The sequence below is a fragment of the Microtus oregoni genome, unplaced genomic scaffold (genome assembly GCF_018167655.1).
Source record: "Microtus oregoni isolate MIOR12 unplaced genomic scaffold, Mior012 000021F_ref0000039, whole genome shotgun sequence".
In the NCBI taxonomy this organism is placed as follows: domain Eukaryota; kingdom Metazoa; phylum Chordata; class Mammalia; order Rodentia; family Cricetidae; genus Microtus; species Microtus oregoni.
Window position 1 is genome coordinate 18,275,245 of NW_024543080.1, and position 11,174 is coordinate 18,286,418.

An 11,174-nucleotide genomic window follows, 5' to 3' on the forward strand; every position below is an offset into this window, starting at 1 on the left:
AGAGCGGCAAATGCACGCATCTGTCTCCTCAGTAGATGCTGATGACCTCAGAGAGGGCTAGGGTAGTATCTTATTCATGTTGTGAACCCAGAATTACAAGTACACTAAATAAATCCTTACTGAGTGGAAAGAAACTACAAACTATACTTAGCCATCAGCAGCCTCTTAAAGTAGGAATCAGGATCTTAAATTTGGAATCTGAATGCCAAATCACTCAGGTAACACTGATACAAAATAGTTTTAAAAAATTATGAAAGTATGATTCCAGCACTAGGGAGGCAGAGGCAGGTGGATCTCTGTGAGTTCGAGGCCAGCCTAGTCTATAAGAGCTAGTTCCAGGACAGGCTCCAAAGCTATAAAGAAACCCTGTCTCAAAAAAACAAAACAAGACAAAACAAAACAAAATTATGAAAATGTGTAAACTAGGCCTGGTGGTGCACACCTGTTGTAACCCAGTACTTGGGAGCAGACACAAGAGCAATTTCAAATTCAAGGCCAGCCCAGCTTAGTAGGGAGACCTTATCTCCAAAAACTAATTCTACAAAAGCTAAATGCCCACTGAGTGTCTACAAAGCTTTTCTATGCGGGCCAGTGGGTAAATGGCGAGCACCTCCCACGTGGTTAAAGATAAGACTCCCGCACATTGTCATTTGACCACCACACATCGTGGTGTATGCATCACCCTAACTATTTAAAATATAATTTTAAAAGAATTTTAAAGTTTTCCCTAGAGGATATAGCTCATTTGGTAGCAAATTTAGCTAGCATGCCGTCTACCTCTCAATTCAATCTCTAGTACCTTATAAAGGGGACACAGTGCTACATACTGGTAGTCAGAGCACTTGAAAAATAAAGGCAAAAGGATCAGAAATTCAAAGTCACCTTTAACTATTTAAGTTTGAAGACAGCCTGTGAGACATATGAACCCTATCTTAATCAATAAAAAAAATAAAAAAATAACCTCTTAAATCAGTAGCTTTCCCCACTACTGTACCTGCAAACAGGTACTACATTCATTAAACATGCAACTGATTATAGAAATGAGGGCTGGGATACGTGAAGCTCAGCGGTGGAACTCTTGCCTAACATGTACAAGATCCAAGGTTCAAACTCCACTGTCTCCAAAAATAAACATGTATATATAAATTTGGGTCTGGAAAGATGGCTCAGCGCTTAAAAGCACGCACCCATCTTGCAGAGGACCTGGGTTCCATTCCTAGCACTTATATGGTGGCTCACAACCACCTTTTCTTCAATGCCCTCTCCTGGATTCAGTAAGCCACCACACACACATACACATGTAAATAAATAAAAGCCAGACAGTGGTGGCACACACCTTTAATTCCAGCACTGGGGAGGCAGAAGGAGATGAATCTCTGAGTTCAAGGCTAGCCTGGTATATAGAGCAAGTCCCAGGACAGTCGTAACTAGAGAAACCTTGTCTTGGAGGGAAAAGAAAAGAAAAAACAAACAAACATGTTTTTTAAGGAACACAGAAATAGTGGAATACAGAGTCTCACTCTGTAGCACAAGCTAGCCTCAAACTTGAAGCTATCTTATTGCCTCCAGCTTCCAGAGTGTAAGTGTGAGCGGCCACAGCAACTGTAAGAAATATATTTTCAAATAGATAAAGAGCAAGCCTAGAAATTTTCTGGGTTAGTTTCTTTTTCTTTTTTTTTTTTAAATGATTTATTTTAACTTTATTATGTTCGTTGGTGTGAAGGTGTCAGATCTCGTGGAACTGCATTTTCAGACAGTTGTGAGCTGCTATGTGGGTGCTGGGAATCGAACCCGGGTCCTCTGAAAGAGCAGTCAGTGCTCTTAACCACTGAGCCATCTCTCCAGCCCCTCTGGGTTAGTTTCTAAAAAGCTTTTGAGACAAAAATTTTGCTGGCACGAGCTGCAACCCCAGGATTCTGGACAGTAAGGCGAGAGGAACACTGTTTTGAGACCACCTGGACAGTCTATCAAGACCCTGTTATATTTCCTGCCCTATCAAAACGCTACTGGTTTCAGACTTTCCCAAATCACAAACTGATGTGGGATGTCCTTTTGTATATGTGTTGCTTTTTATTGGTTGATGAATAAAGCTGTTTCAGCCGACGGCTCAGCAGAGTAAGGCCAGGTAAGAAATCTGAACAGAGATATATAGAGAAAGTAGGTGGAGTCAAAGAGACATCACGTAGCTACCAAAGGAAAAAGATGCTGGAACTTTACTGATACGCCACAGCCTTGTGGTAAAGATAAAATAATAAAAATGGGTTAATTTAAGATGTAAAAGTTAGTTAATAAGAAGCCTGAGCAAATATACCAAACAGTGTTGTGAATAATACGGTTCCTGGGCAGCCGAAAAATGAACGTTCAGTCTCCATTTATAACAAACAGCTCTTCTGGTTTACTATCTTGAGTTTCTAAATTGCAAGCCAGACAATTAACTCTCTAATGATGATGGGTAATTTAAGAGAAAATTTACCTCATTATTCAAAAACCCCTAATGAATTTTACCAAGGGAAAACAAAAGCACTATGTTCAATGAAATGAAAACCTGCCGTCCCTGTAAGTCTTTCCCATTAATACACAGGTACGGGGCCACCTCACCTGGGACACTCCAGCTCTGGCTTGATGAGCTTTCTTCTGGTCCCCCCAGTTCCCAGTGGCTAAAGAGTATTTCAGTCCATCAGATATGATCCGTGTTTTAATTGCCAACTCCAAGTTAAAGTCCTTTCCACGATCAATAAACTTCTGTGCATAAATTCGGACTTCTTTCAGCAAATTCTTAAACATTCTATCAAATAAGATGGTGTTATTGTAAACATGGAAAAGTCCACAAAACGTGTATTTTCAACAGAGACAACACCCATAAAAAGGTCACAGGGTAAGTTGTTACACTCATTTTAGGTTTATATATCCTGTATACACATGTAGTAGAGAGACCAACTAAGATAACGTGCCTAAAGAAAACGTCTTTAGTGAGGCAATGATCAAGAAAGCTTAAATATTCTGATCTAGACATCCGAGGAAATGAGTAAGTTAATAAGAGTATCTGTGAAAGCAAGGACATGAGTTTAAACCCGCAGCACCTACGTGCATATCAGCAGACCAGAGGAGCCACTCTGGGACACTAAGCAAGACCCGCTATAAATGAAGTAATGAATTCTCTCTACTTAAGCAACGTCATTCTGCAATTCCTTACCCTCTAAATAAGAATGCAAGTAGAGGCCCAGCAAGATCCAATCTTTTGTTTCCATAGTGATCTCTGTCATCTAGTTCTCTTCTACCCAAGGCTGCCAGAAGTAACCTATGAACCATATACCTAGAAAAGAAAATGAAAACACTTGAGTTTTGGATTTTCTTTTTTTATTTTATTTTATTTATTTGTTTGTTTGTTTGTTATGTATACAATATTCTGTCTGTGTGTATGCCTGCAGTGGATTTTCTTGACATATCTCAAAATACAAGTTATAACATCCTTAGCTTTAAGGAAAACACTCTATCTCAATTGTAACTTAGAAAAGATCTTCAAACAGTAAAATTTAACTTACCCCAAGAAATAGGCTTTTTTGGTCTCACAGAAATCACTAACGCCGACATGAGGCAGCATTTCTTTCTGTAAGACTTCTTTTGCATATTTAATTCTTTTCTCCTTGGTAACACCAGGCTTTGCCCCTCTTGAACCAATGAAGTTTAAGGCAACATTCTGTTCTTGGATGACAAATGCTTCGTCGAGAGATGGTTTAACCTACCAAATAGTTTACAGTAAATTTTCCCAGGTTTATAGTTTTATCTGTGTGACTTACTAACACGTGAAATAACTCTATAGCCTACTGTTAGAAAACCAAGGAATCACATTTCAGACCTGGAATATCTGTCAAAATTCACCCCATGTAAGCGATTCACTTTCTCAAAAAATAAAAGTAATTCCACTAATTTAAAAGTAGTATGTTTGCTTTTATATTTTAATGACCAATGATTTAAAACCAAAAGCAAAAATTAGATATTTCAAATCTATTTAGAGAAGTTTCCTGGTTCAATTAAAATTTGCAGAGCTACAAAGCACTTTTCAGTGTTTGTAGGAAGAAATATTTAAATCTCAATGAAGTCACTCACTGTATCGAAAAAGAGACTATTTTAACACTGCACTAGTGAACAGACCTATATTCCATTCCTGTCACCATCTATAGCCTCTGAGCAATCAAGCCAACAGTTTCCCCATCTAGGAAAGGGTTAAATAAAATAATTCTTGATAGGGTATAACTCACTATCTGAGGGCTTGCCTAGCATGTGAGGACCTAGGTTTAATCTCCAACTCCCCTACACCTGCTCTACCCCCTGGGGAAAAAAAAACAACTTTTTCCTAGAGCTAGAGAGATGGCTCAGCAGTTAAGAGCACTGGCTGCTTTTCCAGAGGACCCAGGTTCAAGTCCCAGCACCCACAGTACAGCTCACACCTGTTTGTGACTCCAGTTCCAGTGCTTCTGACAGCCTCACACATACAAAATAGCAGGCAGAACACCAATACATAGAAAATAAAAATAAATGATTAAATTTTACTCCTGAGTTCTATTCTCAATTTCCAACTGTACACAACAGTGAGCATAAGAAAGTTGAGGTAGCACTAAGCCGCTTGGCATCCATAATCATCTGTAAATTACCCTCAGTCTGTATCTTATACATATAGAGATGCTTTCTCTCATTCATACACAGTAGCTCTAAACACACAAATTCTAAGTGTGGCACCAAAGGTCAGAAAAAAGCCACATAAACTGACTGGTCAAGTCCAGACATGGTGGACAAGTCTGCAGACCCAGCCCTGAAGAGGCAGAGTCAAGAAGACTGTCAGGCTGGTATACATAGTGAGAGATCTAGGCCAGCCTGGGCTAAAAACTAATTATTTTTTAAAAGAAACCTGGTGTCACTGCCATTACAAAATTATTTGGTTAAGGTTAATGGAATTGGGTTTAAAAGGTATAACAATTAAAATGTACTTTCAGAAGATTAAAACTTATACATTCTCAGTGGTTCTAAGATTCATAGGCCTGTAAAAACAGCCTATACTTCCTATAAACTAATAGAACAGACAGTAATTTTCAAAAGCCAATATACTTAGGAGCAAGTCAGTTCTTTTACTTAACTGAGACAGGTTTGGTGGCAGGCACCTCACTTACTGCCCCATCTACTGGCCCTAATACCGCTACTATTACTACGGTGTGTGTGATGTGCGCTGTGGAGGCTGGGGACTACTATGGGAACTGGTTGCCTCCAACCACCTTTATGTGTGTTCTGGGCAGTGAACTGAAGTTATCAGAGTCTTTATCCACTGAGCCATCTTGCCAACTTGATTTATTTTTCAATTCTTTGATTTTAATAATCATACTGTGTTGGACATGGTGGTGCACGCCTTTAATTCCAGCACTTGGGAGGCAGAGGCAGGTGGATCTCTGAGAGTTAGAGGCTAACCTGGTCTACAGAGTGAGTTCCAGGACAGCCAGGGTTGTTACACAGAGAAACTCTGTCTCATGAAACAAAACAAAAAAATAACTATACTATGATTACATCAATGACTATCCTGCTTCCTAGAAATAAAACACTGCACTCAACACGCTTAACAACTACAACTTATTCCTAAATGGTCTGGAAAAGAAGACAGAGAAAATGTGACAAACCCAACTAAATCTGACTAAAGAAGGTTCTAGCACTATTCTTACAATTTCCAAGAACTGTTAGCAGAGACTCAGGCCGGAGCTTTCCTACGGTAAACCCAGAGGTGTCTGACAGGAGTTGCCCTAAGAGCATGTCTGCTGCTTTAGGGTTGGCAATCATTGGCATCTAGGCTTCTTACAAACAGGAACCATGCACCTGCTTTCTCCTTACCATTTCCATCATCTCTGGATCTTCAAAGTCATAAATGATATGCTCTAAAATATCTCTATCAGACACAAAGCCCAAGGCTCTGAACACGATTATGATGGGAACTTCCTGTTTGATGTACGGCAAAGTTGCCACGATGCGCTGACCAATAGCACTCTTCTTCGCACCCTAGAAAAGAAAAAAAGATATCCGAATGTGAACATACAAGAGCTCAGAGAAACACAAAATAGCATCACAGATCCCAGGCCATACCGTACCTGTCCTCCTCTCGCCAGCATGCTAACCCATATAGTACTGGTGGGTCGGGAAGAATTCTCCAGACACGATCGACACTCTCCTGTATAGGCATATTTGGAATCCTTTTTGGCAAACACATAGACTGTATTTGTTGCCATTTTCTCTTGAGCTATCAGAACCTATAGACAGAGTAAAAAAGTTATAGTTGAGAACCCAAAAGGTCATCGTTGAAGTGGCAAGAAGAAAAAGCTGCAGTTATTTAATTGATCACATAGGCTCCACCTGATAGGAATATACACGCTCCAACAACTGGGCACAACAAATTTCCAGTGCCCACGATGCACAACGACATAAAGCTTACAGGTTATCTGTAGGAATGCGTGCTTTTTCTTTTCTTTTTGTGAAGGGGTGTGTGTGTGTGTGTGTGTGTTTGTGTGTTTGTGTGTACAGGTACCCATGAAGGCCAGAAGAGGGCACCTGATCCCCAGGAAGTGGACTTACAGATGATTATGCCACTCCACATGGGGGTGCCGGGAACCAAACTCTGATCCTCTGCAAGAGTAGCACATGCTCTTACCCTGCGAACAGTCTCCACCCCTGAGAATGTACACCCTTTAATTTAACTGTTAACCATCTTTTTTTAGAGTTTTGAGTACCACTATACCTTTTCTGATCCATTAATAATGAAGTAGCCGCCAGGATCCAAAGGACATTCGTTCAGCTCACACAGGTCACGGTCTGTCAAGCCATTCAGCAGGCAATAGGTCGAGCGCAGCATAATAGGGATTTTCCCTATGAAGGTTTTCTGGTGCTGAGTCTGCAGCTGCTCTTCACCTTCTTTGATGACTGTCTTTGTTATGTCAACATAAAGCGGAGCCGAGTACCTTCAAAATAAAAGGGGGTCAGAGGTGGCCGTAAGTTAAGGTGCATTTTCTGAACTTTACTCAATATCAGGTGCTAATGAAGAAAAGTATCTCTTACGTGAGATTTCTTAGCCGGGCTTCATTGGGCATCATTGGTGAAGGGGCACCATCTCTTTCCCAGTGAGTAGGTTTGGAGAGATAAATTTGTTCAAATTTCAGTAAATATCTTGGCTGAAATTAAACAAAAAGTATGAAAAGAAGAAATAATTTTCCCCATAGAAGTTTTGAAGGTCAGGTTCTTAGTGTGTCTTAAAGGTCAAAGTGGGAAAATCGGTGGGAAAATCAGGAGTTTAAAGCCATACTAAAATACATAGCAAGATCCTGTCTCAAAACACACATTGAAAGTTTTACTGACTCCATTTTAATTGACATTAGCATTTTAAGTAGGAAGATACATAGATATAGGCAGGAGGATATAGAGTTCAAGGTCAGGCTGGCAACAGAGCCCACCCACTCAAGGCTAGCATGAGCAACTTACCAAGACCTTGCTAAGAAATAACAACTAAAAAGGAAGGAAATAAAGCTCAGGGTAGAGTCTTTACCTAGTTGCACAAGGCCTGACGGTCCATCCTAATACCAAAAGACACATACTATCTGAAGGGAGATTAAGGGGAGGTGCTGTACACACACTGCAAACACTACTGAGAGAGAGGACTGGTAGTGGACTGAGACCCAGGTCAATACTTTCCTTCACCCACAACATGAACACAACTGTCTTACCGGCTCTTCAACTTCTCCACTGGCGTGCTGAGCTTCAGCCTGTAGGTCAATCGGCGGCGCATCTTCCACAATTCTTTGAACGGACATCTGAATAAACTCATCAAAGGAATCCAGCTGTTGTCTAACCAAGCCTTTTTCATCAAAATAAGAACTAGAAAAATATTAAGTTCATAATCAGTTGCAACTCAATTTGTTTTCTAGCATATTTCTCCATCTTCATTTAATCCACATATTTTCCTAACTTCATTTACTCCAATTCAACAAATATTCAATGAAATGCCAACCAATCTATGACCCTCATTGCATAAGGCCGGGGTATTTTATTTGTAAACTTACTATGTTTTGTACGGGAAAAATATGGACAAAATAACTAAAGTACAACAAAAGAACTATAAAGCAGCTTCAATCTGCAAACAACTTCAAACTCTACAGCATTTCCTACTGCTATGTTACACACGGTGTGACTACCAGTGTGGTGATCACACTGGTAAGTGTGTAGCTTCCTAACATGACAAGTTCTTACTTTATCACCTACTTGCTTTTGCATGGACGTTCTTACTATGGCTACTTGAGCTCAGTCACACTTAGAAATGCACATACTATAGTGCGCCTGCCAAAGAACCCATCCAGCACAGCTACATCCCACAAGTACTACACAGAGTAACGGACCAAAGAACCCATCCAGCACAGCTACATCCCACAAGTACTACACAGAGTAACGGACCAAAGAACCCATCCAGCACAACCACATCCCACAAGTGCTACACAGAGTAACGGACCTGAGCTCTTATTTTAAGAAAAGACATGCCGAGAAACTGTTTCAGATTGAAGGAGGCAGATAAATAAGCCTTGAAACAAAATGTTTAGGGCTGAAGAGATGGTCCAGCAGTTCAGAGTCCATAGTTCTGGTGCAAGAAACACAGCTCCCTGGTAAAGAATAGGCGGCTCTTCCATAGGAGCCAAGTTCAACACCCCTACGGTGGCTCACAATCATCTCTTACTACAGTTCCAGGGAATCTCATGCCCTCTTTTGGCCTCCATGAGCAGCTGCATACATGGTGCACAGAAACTCACACAGGCATATAAACACAAAAAATAAAACTGAAAATCTAAAACCAAACCAGGTGTGATGGTACACACCTTTAATCCCAGCACTCAGAAGGCAAATGCAGGTGAGTCTATGTGAATTCAAGGCCAGCCTGGTCTACAGAGTGAGTTCCAGTACAGTGAGAGCTACATAGAGAAACCAAAAATTAAAAAAAAAAAAGAACTAAAAACAAACAACAACAAAATGTGCAACGCTCAGAACTGAGGCAGCAAATTCCAGGTCAGGCTACCCTACACAATGAGACCCTGTCTCAAAACATAATAGTCCTAGATCCAGGATGAAAGAAAAAAAAAAATGCTTTGCTACAAAAATAAGTGAGATAACAAGCAAAATGTGGAAAGACTCCATAGGCTAAATAAGATTATTGGGTGCTGGAGAGATGGCTCAGTGGTTAAGAGCACAGGCTGCTGCTCTTCCAGAGGGCCTAAGGTCATTTCCCAGCAACCACATAGTAGCTCACAACCATCTACAGTGGGATCTGATGCCCTCTCCTGACATAAAGGCACACATACAGATAAAGTACTCTTACATAAAATAAATCAACTAAAAGTAATAGTAACATTATTGTATCAGAATTAATTCTGTACTGTGATTATGTAAAAGAGTATCTGCTAGTTACCTTCCAATGCTTTTAGAGGGAAATGCACAGAGAGAAATAAAACGATGTAGGCCAGATGTGGTGGGCCACATCTTAATCCCAGCACTCAGGAAGCAGAGACAGGTGGGTCTCTGTGAGTTTAAGGCCAGCCTGGTCTACAAAGCAAATTCCAGGATAGTCGGGGTTGTTACACAGAGAAACCTTGTCTCAAAAAAACAAAAAGAATGGAAGGAAGGAAGGAAGGAAGGAAGGAAGAGGTAGTATAAGGTATTTAAAGGCTCCAATGAAGAACATAAATTAATTTTTTAGCTTTTCTCTTGGATGGATGGATGGATGGATGGATGGACGGACGGACGGACAGACGGACGGGGCCAGGTATAGTGACATACACTCGTAGCACTCAGGAGGAGAGTTGCAAATTCAAAGTCAGGCCAGTCTACAGCATCCAGAGTTGCACACAGTACTGTCTGCATAAAGCAATTGCTGCAGTAACTAACACACATTAAGTACATAAGCAAGCATAGAGAAGGCCAAGATCTACCTATAAGGAACAAAGTTACAGGACATCCCTCACATCTTACTTACAGTATCTACCTGTTCAGTTTGGTCTAAAGTTACCTGATCACAATCCAGCATGCTTCTTGCCACAAATCTGGAGTGATTTCATCATCATCCTCATCATATTGCATATCTGCAAAAACAAAACACCATGCTCATCGGCAATAAGACACCACTGGTTCACCTCCCCCCCCCCCCAAGAAGTAAACTGGCACTCTGCTAAATAAAAGGCAATCACTTCACCCCAGTTTCCTAGCGTTTCAGACAATTAATGACATAAGCCTATGTCACGGTAATATTCTTCCTATACACAGTTTTTACAACAAAGGTTCAGCTTCGTTGTGTGAATTTGTAATTTCTGTCTGCTCCAGAAAATCAACATACTAAGAGCTAAGCAGGAGTAAGATCATAGTTCTGACTAATAAGATCCTCAGACACCAAAGCAAGGATTAAGAGATGGAAAAGAGCCGGGCGATGGTGGCGCACGCCTTTAATCCCAGCACTCGGGAGGCAGAGGCAGATGGATCTCTGTGAGTTCGAGACCAGCCTGGTCTACAGAGCTAGTTCCAGGACAGGCTCCAAAGCCACAGAGAAACCCTGTCTTGAAAAACCAAAAAAAAAAAAAAAAAAAAAAAAGAGATGGAAAAGAATTTCAATAACTGAGCAACACTCTGGGGTAGTCTATTATATATATGTTTATATGCATAGTTCACATGTATACAATCTACATATGTATATACATATACATTTTCTTGTCTTTGAGACAGGGTCTCATTATATAGCCTAACAGGTCTGGAACTCACTGTGTAGAAGAGACTGGCCTTGAACTTACAGAGATCCTCCTGCCTCCCGCCCAAGTCCTGGGATTAAAGATGTGTGCCAACAAGCCCAGACTGGACAGGAGATATTTCCCATCCCTCTTGCTCTTCTATGTGATCATGATACTCCTACTATCAAGATAAGCAGTCAGCGAGGCATGCTGGTGCACGCTTGTAATTCTAACACTCAGGAGGCAAGAGGCAGATCATCGTAAGTTTCAGGCTGACAAGAGTTACATCCTGAGACCCTGTCTCAAAAATAAACAAAAATACTAGGTTCTATACACCCTCTCCTTGAACTTAGGTAATTTTCAACTCTCCAGCAAATAAAGAATGCTGCTAGA

The 11,174-nt window shown here is 40.7% G+C and overlaps 1 protein-coding gene across 1 annotated transcript in view; it reads right to left on the bottom strand.

Annotated features, from left to right (window-relative positions):
• The window catches only part of Polr2b (RNA polymerase II subunit B), a 32,906-nt gene that overhangs the window by 20,322 nt on the left and 1,410 nt on the right, over positions 1–11,174 (bottom strand). The window contains exons 2-10 of the mRNA XM_041671199.1: positions 10,073–10,145; positions 7,749–7,899; positions 7,087–7,199; positions 6,770–6,989; positions 6,126–6,284; positions 5,872–6,036; positions 3,543–3,739; positions 3,194–3,313; positions 2,599–2,785 (exon numbers count right to left, since the gene is read on the bottom strand). Coding sequence (XP_041527133.1) covers positions 2,599–2,785; positions 3,194–3,313; positions 3,543–3,739; positions 5,872–6,036; positions 6,126–6,284; positions 6,770–6,989; positions 7,087–7,199; positions 7,749–7,899; positions 10,073–10,145 — 1,385 coding nt within the window. The remainder of the gene's footprint in view (positions 1–2,598; positions 2,786–3,193; positions 3,314–3,542; positions 3,740–5,871; positions 6,037–6,125; positions 6,285–6,769; positions 6,990–7,086; positions 7,200–7,748; positions 7,900–10,072; positions 10,146–11,174) is intronic.